This window comes from Fukomys damarensis, unplaced genomic scaffold (assembly GCF_012274545.1).
Source record: "Fukomys damarensis isolate Sample0158 unplaced genomic scaffold, DMR_v1.0_HiC HiC_scaffold_1, whole genome shotgun sequence".
In the NCBI taxonomy this organism is placed as follows: Eukaryota; Metazoa; Chordata; class Mammalia; order Rodentia; family Bathyergidae; genus Fukomys; species Fukomys damarensis.
The window spans coordinates 62,872,607-62,892,864 of NW_022900913.1; the positions used below are offsets into that span (position 1 = coordinate 62,872,607).

Consider the following 20,258-nt stretch of genomic DNA (forward strand, 5'->3'; position numbering starts at 1 on the left):
CTCCCACGCGGGGAAGGCGGGCGGGAAGCACCTGCGGTGGCCGCCTAATACCCGGCTCTGCGAGGCGCGTAACATCCACGGAAGCTGGACCGCTGCGCGCAGGTGAGGCTGCGGGCTGGGCCGGGTGGCTGAGTGTGGTCTGGGGTGCGACCCGCGCCCCCTCAAGCAGCCCCGACCCCGGCTCCAGATGCCTCTCCCTCCCGGACCCCACGCGCCGCTGTCTGTGGCCGATCTCGCGCGGGTCTCTGGGCGAAGAAGCTCATCTGCCCGCGCTCGCTTGCTCTGAGGGAGGCGGGTGCCCTGGATATGGAGTGGCCGAGACAAAGGACTGAGAAAAGGGGTGGGAAGCCCGGGGTGGCCGGGAGTGACGGCTGGCACCCTGTCCCTGAGCTGCGCACGGTCCTGTGTTTCACGAGCTCATCAGTAGTGGTTTTCTTACTGTCTCAGAGGCACCTGCTCTCCCTCCTGCAAAGGTTACAAATCTGACTTAAAATCGGAACAGACCTGAGGGTCCGTTGTGAAGCAGCGCAGAGGTGCGAGGATAAGGTGAACCGCGCAGCCTGTGCTCGGTGTGAATGTGGGCCGGCTGTGTAGGAGACGTGGAGATGGCCAGGTGGGCAAAATTAGGGCCAGCCTGGTGTCTCAGCCCTTCCCCGCCTTTGCACCGTTCGATTGCCTAGACTACATCTTAGCTTTGCTTTTATTTTAATGAATCGTGCTTTGAGTCCAGTAGATAATTTTTTAGAAAGCGAAAGCAATTAGAATTTATTTTGAAAAGTATTGTCATGGAGCTGACTTTTTCAGCCTTAGATATACTCCTTTGGTAGGGCCCTGAAAATAGAATTGGGATTAAGACTTGGAAACCCCGACTCTACAGAAGATTCTCATTAATAAGAAAACTCTTCGTTTTGTATTTAAAGAACAACTGGGGGTAATTAATTGAGAAATAAGCATTATCCCCCATATCTATGTTGTGCTTTATAAGATAGCTTACAGAGTGTCTCCTATACATTTAATGTTCTGTTTTTTTCATCTCTGCAGAACGTGATTTGGGAATCATTCCCATTTTACAGAAGCAAAAGTGTCCAGGTTTGTGCAAATTGTAGGAATTAGAGTTAGATGGTAGTTGTTCTGGGCATTTCCCCATTGTTTAGTTGAGACTATGTATTCTTGTTGAACATGATACAAAGGACATTTCTGATGATTGTGCCTTCAGCTCCTGTGTTACCGGGAAGGTTTAAGACTAGAATTCTAGGGCCTAAGCCCCAGTCTCTGTCAGTGTCTTAGGAAAAAACCAGTCTCCTGCCAGGTGGGTCCTTGCAGCAATAGAGTTGAGCAGAGGGCTGCAAGCCTCCTTTGGTGGAGGTTTGTGTGGTGAGAACTTCCGAGTGGTGCTGTGAAGAGAGCCAGCCTCACCTCTGAGCCCAGTGGCCTCTGACACAGGAAGGTTTCAGCTGATTAGTGCCCTTTGCCTTCTCTGGTGCTACTAGCGCAGAGGGCAGTGTGGGCGGCCACAGGAGGGTGGATGGTGGATTGTAGACTGGCAGACAGTGGCAGGGCAGGGATAAGCCAGGGAATCCCACAGACCTAGTGCTTCTGCCCTCGAGGCAGCCTGCAGTGACGCAGTGGATCAATGTTTGTCATGCTGCAGGTGCCCTGCCCTCAGGAGAAGGAGTGAATGTGAGCCCTGCAAAGAAAAGGACCATAATGCTAGTGCATTGCCATGTTTCACATTGCTTTTCTTAAATGACCATGTTTTCAGATGCTTTTGTTTTGTTTTGTTTTTTGGTACTGGGGATCCAATTCAGGGCCTTGCATGGTGCCGCTGAGCTAAATCCCCCAGCTTCTTTGTTTTTAAGAACATGCTGAGGTACACAAGGATGAGATGACTGTTCAGAGTCACAGAGTGAGCTTAGGATTCGGGTTCTGGAGCCGAGTCTGTTGTATCATCCTTGGCTTCCTGGCTTGGTAGGTGTCCAGCCCAGACTTGCAGAAGAGGACAGAATGGCTGGATCTTTGAGGGACTCTGCAGCTAACGCGTCATTTCTCAGAGGAAAGGACCTCTACCATCCCCTACAAGCCTCATCTTCTCTGTGTCTTAAAGTTTCCCTGGTAGCTTGGTATATTGTCTTCTGCTTTGCGCATCTGTTTCCAACTTTTGGAGTCTAGCACCTGAGCAGAGGCCTGAGCAGAGCCAGGAAGAGCTGAGAATTGGAGACTAGAGCAGATAGGCGAGAGCTCATGTCAAGTGGCTGGTATCATGGTCCTTGAGGACACAGGTGGGAGAACATCTGCCATTGCCCACTGTGTCATCATAGTGCTATACTGGTATTTTTAAGCTTTCTCTTTAGCATCTAGAATTGATAGGGCCTTGTTACTCTGGGTAGGAAAAGTGCAAATCAACTTCTCAGTGAGAATGGGCAATATGACCCTTAACAAAATATTTGGCATTAGTATGTAAACTCTTTGCCAAGTCTTAGACTCAGAAGTGGTTTGTGTTCTCTCTAGGCAGCAGATTTCCATTCTGAGGCCAGACTTGGCTCTTAGCTTGCTTGTTTGATGCTGATGATCAGGTTTCAGAACCTGCACGGACCCTTTTCCCGAGCTCTAACCCCTTCACTGTTCTAGCTTTAGAGATCACTGGCCCATGGCTGGCTGCTTGGCACCTGGAGTGAACAAAGCAAGATAAACACTCATAGTCTGGAAACTGGGAGGCCCAGACCTGGGTCTCAGTATGGCCACTGAAAACCTATCCCACATAGGTGACCAGGATTAGCCAGCCCCTTCTCTGGGCCTTAGTTCTCTCATTTACTCAATAAAGAAGAAGCTGAATTAGATCATGGAGGGAAGAAGGGGGGAATAGAGGAGAGGAGAATGAAGCATCCTTTCAGCCTTATTCACTGAGGGCCTGAGGCAGGGAGGCCCACATACATACACTTTTTCCTTTGTCTCCCTCAATACCCCACTTCTTCCTACTTGGCATCTGCCTCAGGCTAACTCAATTTGAGGAGGGAGGATTCCCTGGGTGGGGCTGGGCTAGGCAGGTGTACCCTTGATGTTTAGAGTATGATACTGTACTGCCTGTACTTGTTTCAAACATGAATTAACCCACCCAGTCCTGGTGCTTTATTAAGACTTCAGCAGTTCCTGCCAGAGGCAGCTTCTTGAGCAGACAGGAGTTAAGCCAGGGAAAGAAACGAAGAGTATACAAAGCTGGCAGGAGAGCAGTGTTGGTTGGTACCTCCTTGCTTTCTGGAGTGCCCCTAGATCCTTGTAGCTACAGACATGGAATAAATTCTAGATGTTGTCAGAGTTGGTTTCTCTTTTTTGGTACCAGGTATTGAAAGTAGGACTTTGCGCTTTCAAGGCAGGCAGCGTCACCACTGTGCTAAATCCCTGGCCCTGTATGTCAGAGTTGGGATGTCCCCAAAGAATTTCTATTTCCTCCCTCTGTCTTTACAGATGAGAACTGCACCCACAGGGTCTGTAGCTTGTGTTGGGAGCCTTTGTTAGAAGTCAGGCTAGGACCTAAACCTCAAGGTTGATCATTTTCTTTAATGTCAGGGGAGCTTTGTTCAAAATTACGTTCCAGTTTCAGCACAAGGAACTAAAATTGAATGGCTGTAAGTTAGTTACAATTGCCTCACTGTGGAGGTTAGTGAATAAAATTCAAGGGCCCTCATTGGAATATAATGTATCTAATTATCAGGATTGGTGTTAAGTGCTGGGATTCAGGATGAGTTAAAATGATATCCCCCCCCAGACTGTGCTACTGTAATTATGAAGACAGATGTGCAACCGAAACACATTAATCCATGAAGTCCATTTGTGTAAGTGATGGTATGCATGTGTTCACACATGTGTACACTACGGTCAGAGGCAAGGGAGCAGGCAGTTGGCAGGGCTTTCAGGAAAGGGTTTAGAGGAAAGGTGTTATTTGTAGTTATAGAAAACTGGGTAGCCTTGGACGCTGAGGGGTCTAGGGAGGTGGCTGTAGTGGTAGGAGCTAAGGCTAGGGTGATGGGCTGAATTTAGACTGTGCTGTTGATTGTGTGGATGAAGAATAAACTGCAGAGAACCAAAGTGGAGACCTGCCAAATTCAGTTCTGTGGCTGCTGAAATAGATGAGGTACAAAATATAGTAATTAGCCAGGGCTTGGACAGTAGCAGGGAAATAGAGAGGAGGTTGGGTAGCAGATACATTTTATAAGACGGACAGAATTTCCTAAGTGCGGGCAGTGAGGGCCAAAGAAAGATTTTTGGCTTGAGCAGTTGGCTGGGTGGTTTTCTGAGATCGGGAACCTGAGTCAAAAAATTGATTTCAGTAGAGTGGCCAGCAGTTTTGGACATGGTGTGATGCAATATATTGAAAAAAGTGGAAACTTTGAGCGAGAAATAGGAATGGGGACCCAGAGTCAGTACAAAGATGGTGGTGAAGTACTGGAAGGAACTGTGGTTACCAGGAAGGGAGTGTGAGTTGAGAGAAGCCACTTAAGTGGCAAGAAAAAAAAAGACAGGAAAACAAAGGGAGGAAGCAATGGTTCATTTCCTGGGAAAGGGCTGAGGAATGGGCAGAGGAGCAGGTGGCACAAGGAGCTGTGGAGAACGGGACAGCTCCCTTTGATGCCGTTTATGTGACATATGGGCTATGTTGAGTGCTTCGCTTCATTGGTCTGCACCGGATAGCTGGGGGTGTCTGCTGGCACTTGGGAAATGTTATAATCTGCATGACTGCAAATGACTCAAACCTTTGCTCAACTTTTTGAAGTCTAGGGGGCCTTGGCAGCTCTCCATTTTGATGTTTTCTGAGATTAACTGCTGAAAACTGAAGGGGCCCCAGGGTTTCTCTGTGGCCTGGTCCTGCCTGTGGAGTGATAGAGCTTAGGGACCTAGGCAAGACTCCAGAGCCCCACCTCCACCCCTCCCTTGTTGCCTGCCTGCGCACCCTGCCTGCTCACCCATGGGCCAACCTCATTGTCAGCAGAGGCAAAGGTGTGGATGCTGTGGACAGTGAGTGTCTGTGCCTAGGTCTGACCTGCCCAGTGTTGGGAATGGGACCTGTGTGGGGAGAGGAGGTGTCTGTGTAAGGAAGAGGCAGCCTAGGCAGGAAACTAATGGGCAAGACAGGTAGGTATGGAGGGTGGTGTTGGTGAACAATTAATAATGTTGTGACTCTGAAATCAGCTGATTGTGTTAGAATCATGGGGTGTCCTCATTTTGGAGATGAGAAAAATGAGGCTTGGTGAGGGAGGCAAACTGGGCTTCCCAGGCCAAGCTGGTGAGTCCTCTCCCGGCCTCACACCCCTCTTCACAGACCAAAGCTGCCTTGTGATCTTTCACAGCTGTTGTTTGTCTGCTTCACCTTCTGCAGGAGAAGGAGGGTCAGCCAGGCCCCACATAAGGAACTGAATTCTACTGTGGGAGTTAGCTCTTCTATAAACAACCTTACTATTCTCTTTCAGGGAGACTGACCCTTTCCTTAATGGAAGGGGGATAGAATGGGAGGAAAGAAAAGGGACATCTGGCATATGGTAAATTTCCTAGAGCAAACATACTTTGAATGTATTTGATTCATGACTTGATAACTTGATCTTTTTGAATTCTCTTAAGACAATGGAGACCATACCCTTAAACTCCACAAACATACTTGTGAGGGGCAGGGATTTAGCCCAGTGGTACTGGCACCTGCCTCTCAAGCGAAAGGACCGGAGTTCGAACCCCCGTACCCCTCAAATAAAACATACTTGTGAATGTATGCTGAGGCAAGCTGTAACAGTAGAAAGGCTACTAGGTCAATTCCTGTTGACTGTGGTCTATGTGACAGGTCCTGATGGCTGTACCAAACTCTAAACCTCAGTCTTTGCAGCTGCAAACAAGCTAATCTCTTCATTATGGAACTGTTCAGTGAGTGAACTCAGGCTAAGGAAATTCAGTACTAATGATCTCTGCCTCTCTCATCAAGGCCCCAGATGGAGTTGCATGGTTCTGTTTCTATGATAGAGCTCCTCCTGTCACCCTTTTAGTGAGCAGGAATAGTGATTCAGATATGTAGCAAGATGCGGGGATAGGTGCTCCAAAGCTTGCTGGCATGGTAGGTGCCATGTAGCTTTGGGGTCTGGTAGAGTAACTGAACCTGTGTATGCTGTAGGTATCCCAGGAGTTGGCTTTCATTGCTTGTCACTGGCAGTAAAGCCACCTGCTGGAGACCCACTGGAAACAGTGTGTCCACAGAGAGGCCTCACTCCAGTAATTCTGATAATGCTCTCATAGCCTGGTACTGCTGGACCTGAGGATCAGGCCACCTCCCCAGAGGGATGACTCTGCTCACACTTTTTGAATCACAGCTGGGGATGGGAGTAGGGCTCGGAAATAGAAAACACTCCTGTGAGTTTTGAAGCCTGGATGTTGTACACCAGCCCTTGAACCTGAGGTAGGGAGATGGGAACCTTTGCAGCACAGAAACTTGAGTTCTCAAGTTGCCTTCAGCACTTAACATTTGTCCGCATCTGCCTGCTTCTTCCCAGGCTGTCAGCTGAGGCCCAGCCAAGCCATTTTGCCCTTCCTCCTGCACCCTGTATCAGCTTCAAAGCCACTTTCCATGTTTCTATGGCTTCCCAGACTGTCGCTTGTCCTTCACTGTCATGGCCTCGTTCATACCTGCCCCAGGCTGCCTCATCTTCCTGCTAATTTGTCTGTCCTTGTGTGCCCATATCTCTGTGAAGACTGTGTATCATTTCATTTCATGGCCCCCAGAAGTCCATTTATTGAATAGACCAGTGCTGAATAAATGTTTTAAAATAACGGTTGAGTCTAGCTGAGTTGAATCCCTTTGGGCTCATCAAACAGGCTAAATACACATGGCTGGGGAGGGGGAAGATTGAGCCCATTGCCCCTTAGTGCAGCAGAGGTGCGTTGGAAGGATGCAGAGCTGACTGTAAGGGTCTCTAGGCTTCCTGAATGCACTGTTAGAGCTGCAGAAGTTGGAGTAAGCCCATTTGTAGGGCAGAGGTAAGCTGGCTTTTGCATATTGGTGCAGAAATGTTTAGCACTCCTGTGGTCTTGAATCATACACACCTGTCAGAAATCCAGGATGTTTAAGAGCTATGTAAAGGCACAGACATTGTCCCTGGCTCTGCAGAATCTCCTGCTTACCATAGATTATGAGAGCTGTGCTTTACTTCCTAATTGTCCTGTGAACTATAATCTAGTAACGTGTAACTGTGCCACATTAAAAAAAAAATTGGATGCACACCCGTGAAACGTTCTTTCCTTCTTGGCTCTGGAACTTGGTTATCTATAAGTTGTTGTCATCATCATTCAATTCTATCAGATTTATTTTAGGTCACATTTTGAGTAGTTGGATTATAAGACCTCTTTGTCCCAGCTGGAGACCCTCACACATTGGAAACATTACAGCAGCACCACCTCTCCCAAAATGCACATACTGAACTCCTCCTCTTTTCACTTTCTCCTAATACATAGATGCCAGATTCCTCTTCCTCACATTTTTCTCTATGTGACCCCTGGCCTGGAACTGCTTTTTTATCTTTTACCTCAAATCTGAGCTTCCCAGGCTGGCCTCAGGGTGAGCCTGGCCTACTTGTTTTCCTGGCCTACTTGTTTTCCTTCCCAAAGTCATCCCACTGATTGATTTCTTCCTAATTCAATGGGATGCTCTACTCAGATGCCTCCCTCAAAGTGACATGGATATATGGATGGACTGTGGCTTGATCTTTGTAGAATCCTTGCTAAATCCTAGGAAATCCTAAGAATTCTCCTACCTTGTTGAGTCTGAAGTTGTCTGTGTTCCCGCGCCACACACCCATAGACGTATCCCCCATGATCTCAGCACATGGAATCATACTGGTGCTTAGGGAGGAAGGCACTAGGAAGGGCCAGATGGGAGGATAAGTGTTAGAAGCAGCAGGAGAAGGAAATGGATGGGTCCCTACTGCTTTTACAAAGGTAGGATACTTCCAGGATTTCCCACACAGGAGGATTATTATTAGCAAAGCAGCTGGACTTGGCTGAGAACCAGACTGGATCCAGTGGGACTTTCCTGAAACTCCCTTTCCTTTGCCGAGTCCCATACCCTGTGCAGGCACCTTTTGCCTGGCCCCTTCCTAAGCAGATGCCCACCTGCTCCCCTGTCTCCCACACATTCAGAAGACCTTGATACAGTTCTGTTCCCAGGGCACGCTGACATCGAACAGTGACCATCTTCAGAGAAGATTTGTTTTCTTGATTTTATAAATTGCCTCTCTTTTAATTGTTTTTTAAAATTTTTACCAAGGGCCTATTTTATTTCTATAATGAGTAAAAAATAAAGCTCCTTTCAGTTGAGAGAAATGTACCGAGATTGCCTGCCCACCATGTGTGAGGCCCTCCTGGGCACTAGCTAGGATTTGATGAATAAAATATGGTCCTTGTTTCTGGGAGATTTGCAAAGAAGAAAAATGGAGTAGCAAAACAGATGTCTTCTGAGGAAGCTTCCCCTACCCAGGGAGATGATAGCTAAGCTACGTGGGTAGTGAAAGACAGGCATCAGTGAGAAAAACAGGCAATTTTTCTGCCACCAAGAGGTTACGGCAGGCCAACCATCACTACCTATGTTTTGAGGGGAAGGAACAAGAGAAGCCCTGAAAAGGTTATCATTTCCCTGGACTGGCACCTGACTCCCTGGTGAGCTCCTTGGGGTGAGCCGGCACATGCCATACCCCGAGCTCTGGGAAGGCAGGTGCTCTGCAGCCTGGTCCAGTCTGGTCTCCAACATTGCGCCCCTCCTCCTCCGGTCTCCTGGCTGCCCCCCAACCCCTCAGCCTTGCCTGGCAGATCGGATTCCGGCTGTCCTGTGGGAGCAGTAATATCCCCCTTCCTCTCCATCTCCAGGAATGTCTTTCCTCCCGAACCCAAGCTTCTTCTCCATGGGGATGTGGTCCATTGGTGCAGGAGCCCTGGGGGCTGCTGCCTTGGCACTGGTCCTGGCCAACACAGACATGTTTCTATCCAAGTCCCAAGAAGCAACACTGGAGTATCTGGAAGATATAGACCTGAAAACATTGGAGAAGGGTAAGTAGTGACCCTGCTGGTCCCAGTACTTTTCTAAGATACTGAGGTGCAGGCATACTTAATTTTTTTTTCTTTCTAAAATAGATCTTTCTTTTTTGAAAAAGCAATATAACAGCATTAGGGAAAATTTAGTAACACTTTTTCTATTACCATTCATTCCATTACTGTGACACAATCGTTTTTTGCCTATTCTTTTCCATGTATACATATTGTTGCATAGTTATGGTTTTGGTATAAGTTGCTATGTTACAGTTTCTATGTTATGGTTTTTTTGTTTGTTTGTTTGTTTGTTTTTGGTACCAGGGATTGAACTCCAGTCCTTGTGCTTGCAAGGGAGGCGGCGGAACCACTGAGCTAAATCCCTGGCCCTTGTTACATTTTTCTTTTCAATGTCAATTTTCACTCTGTTGTCTAACTGTAATGATAAATTACTCAATAATACTTAATGATGTTATAACATCACTTAACAAACCAGCCCTTCCACAGAGTGTTCTGAGGAATTCCAGGCTGTGGTATCTCCCTAAAAAACAGAATCCCTGAGTCCAATTCCTCAGTCTGAGACATACTATTTGTCCAGTTCCATGTTCCCAATGCTCAGCATCAGTAGGGAGGGATTTGCTTATCGAAGTGGGGGTCTGGGTTGCTACTGATCAAGTGTGGTCAGTCCCCTCTTCAATTTAGCACTGTAGAACAGACCTGTGTGTCTGCCTCCCCTGGGAACCCACCCAGAGTTCTGTCTGGAGTGACAGAGGAGTGACACTGGAGTGACAGAGCCACACACTCAATCCTGGTCGCCCTGCCTCCTCACTGGCTGTTGGTAGCACACAGGCTGTAACTCAGCAGGACTCAGTCATTCCCAGATACACACTGGAGCTTATGGGCTGGGTGGTACCCAGGTTAGAGCTCAAGACGAAGCCACTATCATCTGTTCCCTGAGGAAGCTTATCTGAGGAACTCAAGGGAGTAGTTGCAGAGACTCCTGGTGGATAACCTCAGTAAGATGCAAAGAGGCCTGTTGAGCTTTATTCAACATTGGCTTTCCACTCTCCTTCGATTATGTTTTCACTCTCCCTCCTTCCTTTCTTGTTCATATAACGTCCTACAGGGACAAGAATGCATCTGGGATATATGTAAGGGTTCATATTTATTGAGCCCTCACTAACTCTCTATGACTAGACCTGCTAAAGACACCAAGGCCCAAAGAGGAAAAGTCACTTTCCCCTTCCCAGGATTCCACAGCTAGATTCAGGCTCAGAGTGACCTCTGAAGCAGGCTGGGGCTGCCGTAATGTCTTGCTTCCAGGATTTCCTTATTGGACATCATCTGGCCTGCTTTATTAGTAATAGTGCAGTTAACATACTTATGTTAAATTACTTTTTTATTTCCTTGAGTACATTTTTAGGAGTAGAGTTGTTTTGTTGTTCAGAGTACAAGATGTTGAGTTTGTATGTGCTCCATAGGGTTGTTACAATGTCCCACAATGCCAGCCATAAAGGGAATTTCAATTGAGCTGGAAATAGTGCTGTTTGGAAGATTCTAGTTTGAAAGTAGATTTTGGGATCTTTTGAGCATACAGTCCACTCCTTAAACTTTACTTCCTCTCCACAGGGAGATACTTATTCCTGTATGCATTTGTCTTTTCCCATGTATAAAGTGCCTGTCCAGGTCCTCTCAGGCCTAATTGCTGACCTTGCCCTGACCTAGTGCAGTTCAAGAGCTGCTCTGGGGTTGGGGCAGGGCTGGGAGAAGGGGATGTTGTCTCTGTTTCTTCTCCCTTAGACTCAAGGACTTTCAAAGCAAAGGAGCTATGGGAAAAGAATGGAGCTGTGATTATGGCTGTGCGGAGGCCAGGCTGTTTCCTCTGTCGTGAGGTGAGTGCCTCCAAGGATCTCTTTGGAGCAAATGATCCCAAGAAGTGGGGCCAGAGCATTTCCTGTGCTTCAGGCCCTCCTTATCCTTTATTCATTCAACCCTGAGCTGTTCTTTTTTATTTGCACTAGGTATTTCTCTTGGCGTAGGCTCTGTTCCTGTTCTGTAGCACTTGCCATCTCCAACTGGGGTTGGCAACACATCTGACTCTCCTTTGGTACTTCCAAGCTTTTCACCATGTGTTGTACATCTTTGTCCTGGACTACTCCCATTTAACTGAGGACAGCTACGAGGTCCAGTTCTGTGCTCCTAAGAGCACAGATAATGAAATGGGGGCTGGACTTCTACTGATGGGAATGTGGTCAGGCCCTACCTATGATGGAGCAGCAGCACATACAGAAGCTGTTCAAGGCCACACTTTGGAACAGACATGCCTGTCTTCTAGCCCTGGGGACCCACCAGGAGTCTGGCGTGGAAAGCTGAGCATCATATGCTCCATCACAGTTGCCCTTCTGCCTTGCTGCCCCCTCACAAGTTTGATATGCCAGTCATGCTGATAGCATGGGTGCACTTGGCATGAGAGCTGGAAAGCGTTGAAGCTCACTGACTAAGTAGTCTCCTGATTGGCTTTTCAAAGGGAAGCCGTCATTGCCTGTGCAGGAAGTGAGGAAACATCAAAGGAAGGCACCTAGTGTCAGAGGGAAATTGTCACTTTGTAGATGGGCAAGCTGAGAGCCAGAGTAGTTTGGTGGGCTGCCCGGTTGGTAGCAGAAGCTGTAAGTTCTAATCCTACTGCCTTGCTAGGAAGAAAGCTGGGAATGATAATGCTTCTGCCTTGGAGGCAGCCTGGTTTCCCAGGTAGTAGCTTTGGCCTTATCCAGGTTTCCATCCCCATTCCCCTGGTCACCTCTTGCACTATGAGGGATCACCTCTGTGGCCTGGTGGTCTCTCCTGTTTATATGTGAGGAATCCATCTTCTTATATTGGCACGTCTATGCCTGTTATCTTGTCAGCCCCTCACTGTATCTCTAGGAAATACAGTCTGTTGTTGCCATTCTCATTTTACAGAGGAGGCAGCAGTGGTGAGGAGCTTGGAAGACACTGCCTGCGGAGGTGTATTAATTTCCTGTTGCTGCTGTAGCAAGTGGCCAACTCAGTGCCCTTAAACGACAAAGTTATTATATAAACCTGGATGAAATTGGATTGCATTCCTCCTGAAGCCTGTAGGGGAGGATCCATCGCTTTGCCTTCTCTAGCCTCTATAGGCTACCAGAATTCCTTGGCTTATGGTCTGTTCCTCTATTTTCAAAGTCAGCAGTGGCTGGACAAATCATTCTCATTGTATCCCTATAACACTGACTTCTCCACCTCCCTTCACATTTTAAGGGTCCTGGTGTTTACATTGGGCCCACTATTACAATCCAGGAAAATCTGTGTGTGTGTATGTGTGTGTGTGTGTTTGTGTACACCTGTGCTGGGACTTGAGTATGGTAAACATGCTGTACTACTAAGCCAAAGCTCCAGCCCATAGGACAATCTTCTTACTTATGGTCAGCTGATTAGCAGTCTAAATTTCATCTCAAACTTAATTTTTCCTTGCTATGTCACGTAACATATTCATACTTTCCAGAAATTAGGATGTGGGTGTGTTTAGGGGTTCACTGCTCCACCTTCCACTACAGTGGAGTTTAAACGCAGGGCTTTCCATTGCAAATCTGTAATGCCTCCAAACGCCAACATGGAAGCCTGTTTTGACTTGATCTCATGAGACCAGTGAAACTTTGAAGGTTCCAAAGCAATACTTCTTGCTAATTGCATCCTGTTTTCCTCTGTGCTGATCTGTGCCTTGGCAAACAATCTTGTAAAAACAGTTTTTAAAGTGGTAGATGGGTGGCAGTCTGAGTTATTTGGAGAGACCTGAGGAGGTGGTGCATGACTCAGTTTCCACTTCAGGGCTTTGTACAGTGACATATCCAATCTAAAGGGCCCAGAAAAAGCAAATGAAACTATTAATCTTTGATAGATGGTCTTCAACCACATTAAACACTGTAGTCCTCCGCTCTGCTCTCTGGCAAAATTTCCACTCACTGAAACTCTTGATAAATTCATTATAATTAATTCTTCTGTGCTCGCTATCCTTTCTTTCCTGTTTTAGAAAGTTATGAAAAATTAAGTGAAGTTGCTAACATAAAGCAGCACATTTGTATTGGAGGTGAGCAGGCTCCATTTAAAAGGATTTCCTGCTGATTCTTTAATTCTGACACCTAATGTAAAAAGGGAATTTGTTGTTAAGGTTGAAGCTTTACCGTAACTCATGTGGTATTATTTATTCATCCAGCACATAGTTCATGAGGATCAGGGATGTCTGTACCATTCAGTTCAGCAGCATTCTCCCCATTGTCTGCCTTCAAATCTTTCTGCCTGATCTTTATACCCTCTCTGTATCCAGCTATGTGCTAGGCACTGAGAGGTCCAAGAAATAGAAGATTCAGTTTCTGACTATGGGACACATCATGAATCTACTGACAACATTCAACTTAGCGATAACACCCAGACTCAGCAAAGAAAGCTGCCAAGCAGGGAAGATAGACATGCAGACAAGCTGGGCTTCACTGTCCAGGGAGATTGTTGTAGACCAGGGATGCTTCCCAGAGTGTCAGGTTTGAGGTAGAGAGAGACAGAAGATTATAGCAGGGGAGGGGAGACCCCTGGGGGCTCCCGTGGTCACATGGCCTGCATGACATCAGTCTGTGGATCCTTGTGCCGGTTTGGCCTAGGGTAGGAGAGGGGCTGGAAGATAAGGTGGGAGAGAAGTGCAGGGCTGGGAGTGAATGACCTGTTTGGACACAGCCTCCCAGTCATGGCTGTGCCCATGCTGCAGTTGGGATACCCGTAATAGGAGCCCAGGTCTTCTTCCCACCATGAGAAAGATGAGACACCTGCATTGCAGAGGGCACCTGACACCTGATCAGGAAGCTGGAGCCTATCTGGAACAGGCGCATGCTTGGCTCCCTGGGCCTGACCTGTCTGACATTTTGTTGCCCCTGTTCTTGTACTTGCTGTACCAGCAATGCTCTGGTCAGTAAAGAGGAGAGGTGTGTTGCTGGGACTTGTACATTGTTGTGAGTTGGAGGACTTCATGCCCATGAAGCTGAATCCCTTCTCTTCCCCAGGAGGCTGCAGACCTGTCCTCCCTGAAACCCAAGCTGGATAAACTGGGCGTCCCCCTCTATGCTGTGGTGAAAGAGCAGGTTGGCACTGAAGTGAAAGACTTCCAGCCTTATTTCAAAGGAGAAATCTTCCTGGATGCACAGGTGCATGTGCTATGACTGGAGGGGACTGTCTCGGTGTGGAGAGTTGGGCAACTCAGACCGTGTCTGACTGAATCTGTTGGCTGGTCCCCCTTCTTCTGCCCTGAGCTTGCAGGGGGCTCACCAGCCCTCGGAATAGGCCATCCTCTTGGTTATCATGGGAGCCTTTCCCTGCAGTATGATCCAGAAGGGTGGAAAGTAGCTGAAACCCCTTCACGTTCCCAACATGCATATGGGAGTCCTGGCGCAAACTTCCAACTCTTGATTTGTTAAATGTGTTTTTCTTCTTTAGTTCACCCAGTGTAGGATGTAGCACTTTTGTACGTGTAAGAACAATAAGAAGTTGAAGCTGTAGCTCAGTGTTTGCTTGGTGTTAATGAGGCCCTGAGTTCCATCTCCAGCACTGTGAAATAATCATAATGATAACAATTTTTCACCAGGCATGGTGATATATACTTATAATCTGAACTATTTAGGAGAATAAGATGGGGTCATAAGTGCAAGGCCAGCCTGGAAAAGATAGTGAGACCTTATCTCAAAATATATAAAGGGCTAGGGATGTATCTCTGTGCTTTCTGGGTTCATCCCTAGGACCACAGAAAACAAAACAGTGAGAAGTTTCAGTTGCTTTCCTAGGTCAGGCCTGCCTCATGTCAGAAGCTGAACTCATGGCTGGTGATGTAGCTCAGTGGTAGAACACTTCGTGGCATGTGTGAGGCAAACGTGAGTTCTATGCCCTGTACCACACACACACACACACACACACACACACACACACACACACACACGAACAGTTTTTAAGGAAGAAGCTAAACCTGGCCAAATTTATGTTTCCTCAGACATTGAGGAAATAGTCCTGGGTGGGAGCTTTTTGTGTGGTGGGTGGGGAGAGGATGTGACCCAGCAGGCTTTGCCTGAGAACAGATGCCCTGCTTGGAACCTGTCCTCCCTGGGCAAGGCAAGCATACAGGCTACTAATGTGCTGTCTTTCTTGTACTGTAGAAAAAGTTCTATGGTCCACAGCGACGGAAGTTGTTGTTCATGGGATTCTTGCGCCTGGGTGTGTGGTGCAACTTCTTCCGGGCCTGGAGTGGAGGCTTCTCTGGAAACCTGAAAGGCGAAGGTGTCATCCTTGGTGGAGTTTTTGTAGTGGGATCAGGAAAGCAGGTAAATTCTTGGTGTTTTCCTTGTGGGTCAGTGGATATGCAGATCAAAGGCTTGGGAGAGGAGCTGACTTTTCCTCTTTGTGGCCTCCTTGTCTTCCTTCCTAGACCAGCAAACGTGAGGAAGGGAAGAAGAGTGGGCAGTTGTCACCGATCACACATTTGGTGTCTGCTGTGTCACACACATCATGCGATAGTCTGACTTGTCTGATCACATTGCAGACACAGAACTTGGGACAGGAGGATATGAGTGACAGCACCAGTGAGCACAGTTTCAGTGGTGACACTGTGGACTTGCATCTAGGCCTTTTCACTTTAAGTTTTGTCATCTGTGGTCAGACCAAAGCATCATTTTTATTCTCTTTATGAATTACTTCTTTGGTGTGTTCCTAAGCCATCAGGATGAATGATGGAGAAGATGAAGAGGAGAGGAGGAAAACCAAGGAGGTTGAAGGGGACCACACTTTTACCCGTGGGAGTCTGTGTTGGGGCTGAGCCTGGAGAAGAGGGTAATAGCCCTCTGCAGATAGGCTGTTGTGGGGCAGGGATATAAGGACCCAGAATCAGACTGGGGATCCCAGAGGAAGACAGAGAAGAGAGATGAGGTCTCTGGGGGCCTATGAACAAGTGTGTGGTGCCCCATGTGGTACCAAGAGGAGCAGTGCCAGCGTAGGCAGACAGCTGTACAGCAGAGACGAGGCACGATGGGTGCAGGCAGTGCAGGGCAGGCAACCTGGGACTGGCAGTGTGACTTCTAGGCCAGTCTGTCAACTTTGGTTATGATGTTAACATGTGAAGAAAGTATTTTCTTTATGTGGAAAGGCAGGCTGGTCTGCATCATTGGATCTTAACCACCAAGGTTGATAATTGGTCTTTCTCCAGTTTAGCAGCTCTGAAACTGGAAATAGAAATCCTTGGATTTTAAGTCTTATTTCTCCTATCTTTTACATTTTGGTAACTGCTTTTGCTTCTGTTAGAACTTGGCATTAAATGGTGTTTAACAAAGCCTATATGCTCATTTTTTGGCAAATACATCAAAATGTCAGTGGTAATGGCTACCAGAGTATGTCTGCCTGTCTAGGTGCTCATACAGGACTACATGTCTTCCTTACAGCCAGTTTGGATGTCAAGAATTCTTGTTCCCATCTACATGGAAGGAAATGGGCCCAGAGATAGGAAATCAGTCACCCAGAGAAAAGGCTAGTAAGGGCTATGATGGAAATGAAATTTGAAATGCATTATGTATCTCCAGAGAGCCTGTCCTGCCCCTGCCCATGGACTGTCTTCAGAGGTGGCTCCCTGGAGACCTTCCAGATGCCCTTCCATGTGGGCAGACCACTTCCTCTTTGCATGCTGCACTGTGGTGTTCCTTCCTCGCTGGCTCTGCCTACCCTGGCCTCCAGGGCAGGATTTGCCATACCTGCCAGCCTTTTCTTGCCTACCAGTGACTCACCTGGTGCTCATGGGCCCCAGTGGCACATTCCTGGTGTTGCTAGGTGTGTATTTGATTTTGTTGGTACATCCTGGATCTCCTGGCTTTCCTCTGCCCTGCAGAAGGCTAACTAGGCTAGCTGAGCATCAGGACTGCCAGGTGCCAGGTGCCACCCAGTGGGGATATTGAGTTTTCATTTTGTTTTGTTCTTGTTTTTGGTTTTGATAATCTGCAAAACATACTTAAATAAATTTATGTACGCTATAGAAAATTTGAAGAAAGCAAAATGACGGTGGGGTCATTTTGCAAGTTTAGTCACCATAGGCAACCATTGGAACAGAGCAGAATGGCTTTAGATTTTTTTTTTCCAGAAAATAGTGTTCTACTAAACTGAATTTTTTTTCTCTTTAGCAGTGTGTCTTGCACATTTTTCCATGTTATTACATATAATTTCTCAGTATTTTTACTGCCTGTATTATGCTTTATTGAGACAGTAAATATGATTTCCTGATCTCCTGCCTTGTCAGCATTGTGGGACTTGTTATTTTTAAAGTCTTTATAGATAATAACAATGTATTTACAGATTTTTAAATTAAATTTAAGATGAGTTTCCAGATGTAATGAGTTAAAGAGCTTTTTAATAAGGATTCTTTGATGCTAATTTCAAGCAATAATAATATATAACTTTAGGGTCATTTGGGGGTATCCTGTATCTCAGTACATTTTCCTTCATGATACAGAAGGGTGGCCTGCAGTTTTTTAGGAAAACTGAAGAACAGAGCAGGCTCCCTTTTCAGCTGGTCATTCAGCACCTGCCAAAGTCTCACCTCTTGAATTCTGTTCCATTGCGTTTTCCTGTGTTAGCTTCATTCTTTTTTTTTTTTCCAGCTGCTGTGTACCTTTACCTCTCTCTCTCTCTTCCTGTTTATATCCTAGCTGCCTCCTGTGCTTCATCATCTGTGAAGCCTTTCCTAATACCTTTGTCATAAGTAACCATTCCTGGCTTCCTGCTTCAGTGTGCTGCTTGTGTAGTACAAATATTGTGATGTGGCTTCCCAAGAAAACTGGACTTCACCGGCAGGTATCTGGCCTGATGCCACTTTGTGTTCTCTGTTTCCAGGTACAGGGCTGATCAGTCAGCTGGCCCTCAGTGATAGTCTCATGAATGAGGACTGACGTTCCTTTTGTTTCTTTTTAGGGTATTCTGCTTGAGCATCGAGAAAAAGAATTTGGAGACAAAGTAAACCCACTTTCTATTCTGGAAGCTGCCAAGAAGGTCAGACCCAGGAGTCCAGCCTCAGAGAGCAAATGATCACATGAAGGGGGCCAGCTATGACTAACTAGGGACACTCACTTGTGTTGCTGGGGAGTTAGAAACCCGCTTACACCATATTCTCACTATGGATTATTAATACATTGTAGTATTGTTTTCAGTGTAGGCCCAAAGGCAAAATAGGCCCAAAAACAAGACTGACAAAAATCTAAGAAACTACTGAAGGAAAGACCTGGAAAATATGAGGCATGAAGTTGACTGCTGCACCTCACTACAGATGTGTGTTTGAACACTGTTACTTGAAATTTTTATTTTCATCAAATATTAAGAAAAGTTGGAGCAGTGTGGAGGGGGTACAGCTCAGTGGTACAGCACTTTGCTAGCATGCATGTGCCCCTGGGTTCAACCCCCAGCACCACAAAAAAATAGAAATAAAATAAATTTGAAAATCTAAGAAAAGATGATGATTGAACTAAAGTGTAGAAAATATAAGCGTTTTGGCTTGAGAGTTTTCTTTTAATGACTCATGTAATGTCAAAGTAATATTCATATAAATTAATTGATGTGTTATCAGGTAGTTTGTTTGATAAAGGTAAATTATAAAGTGTCTTCCATTCTAGTGTCAAAGATTTGTTTCTAGAAGAAGTAATCATCTCTGACTTTAATAAAACTGTGCATCAGAAATCACCTGTATAAACAAATTTTTCTGACAAAACTAATAATAAAAATACTTACCAAAATGTTGGCTGAAACTTAAAAGTCAGTATTCTCCCCATGTTTAGAGTACAGTGGTGGGCTCTTGTTAGAACCATCAAGTGGTTTGAAAATTATCAGAGACTCATCCTGGCATTCATGTTGGTGATTTTGCTGTCTTTTCTGGAAGAATGGTTTTGGTATTTAAAATTGATAGCTGCTTTCATGCTGGCCTTTCAATGTGGTTTGCTAAGTGGAGAGGAGAAAGGACATAAAGATAATGAAATGTAACTTGATTCGTTAACTTGTTATGGTTGAGTTTTGCATGTGTGTAAGCAGGGAGTCTCCACCGAGACACCATATCAAACTCCTAAATGTGGAAATCAGAAGCACATTCTCCCAGAGTACTAGCCCAGCCTGAAGAAGGGAACTTGTCATTCAGGAAAGCAGGAATAGAGAGGGGGTTGGAAGTTGAGTTGGGACAATAGGAGAGGTGGAGACTAAGTACACAGAGCAACTAGGGGCGAGTTCTACAGGGTCTAGAGCAGGTCTGCATCTGACTCCATGTGGTCGTGCCTGCAGGGAGAGTACACAGACCTATGGCAGTGTGGTCTTTGGCAGTTTTTGAGACACCTTTCAGTGCCTGCACAGGTGGACATGGTGACTTCTCTCCCTGGATTCCTGCTACTGATAGGATAACTCAAAACAGAGTTCTTTGGTGCCCATGTTACTCTTGATGACTGAAACAAGTAAGTTATTTTACAGTTAAAGAAGAGCAAAGCCTGAGGGCCATTACATCAATAGTTGAATAAATAGAAACCTTATTGTGTGGTCTTCACTCTACTGTTGGCAAGGCATTGTGGAAGAGCACTGGATTGAGTTATGAGGTGGTTTCAATTGCTAGTTTACTGTTACCTTAAAGCACTGACCCTCGACACACTCCCTCATTGCTAAAAATTGTGTAAAAATTCTTCCCTACCATTCAGAGCTGTTTATTACAAGTCACGAGGGAATGATAAATATTAAAAGACAGTGGTTGTCCAACTTTTAGGTACATGAAAATCACCTAAGGATCTTACTAAAACAGAGACTGTTGACAGATGTGGACACGAAAGGCAGTGAACATAGACTGCATGCCCTTGAAGGCACAGGAGCAACACATCTTCAGTGTAGAACCTAGGTCAGCTTTAAACCTGCAAAAATGATGGGATATTTTTTCTTTTAAGTTTATTGGTATATTTAGAGCAAACAATACAGTTACATTTGTCATTGGGATTTTGTACCTTTACATGATATATCTTGCTTCTTATTTTTTCCCCATACACCTGCCCTCCCTTTACCACTGTCACCCTTTCCTATTTGCAATGACTTTATTTCCATTTTTTCACATTTTTCCCTTATTTCCTTTCCACTTCCCTTCCCACTTCCCATTTAGCCATTTTCTTCCT

The 20,258-nt window shown here is 46.1% G+C and overlaps 1 protein-coding gene across 1 annotated transcript; it reads left to right on the top strand.

Annotated features, from left to right (window-relative positions):
• The first annotated feature begins 6 nt into the window (after positions 1 to 6).
• Positions 7 to 18,312, top strand: Prxl2a (peroxiredoxin like 2A). The gene is made up of 6 exons (XM_010629544.3): positions 7 to 102; positions 8,890 to 9,069; positions 10,849 to 10,940; positions 14,112 to 14,252; positions 15,252 to 15,416; positions 18,043 to 18,312. The coding sequence occupies exons 2-6, from the start codon at positions 8,892 to 8,894 to the stop codon at positions 18,154 to 18,156; spliced, it is 690 nt and encodes a 229-aa protein (XP_010627846.1). The 5' UTR covers positions 7 to 102; positions 8,890 to 8,891; the 3' UTR covers positions 18,157 to 18,312.
• Positions 18,313 to 20,258: the final 1,946 nt, after the last annotated feature.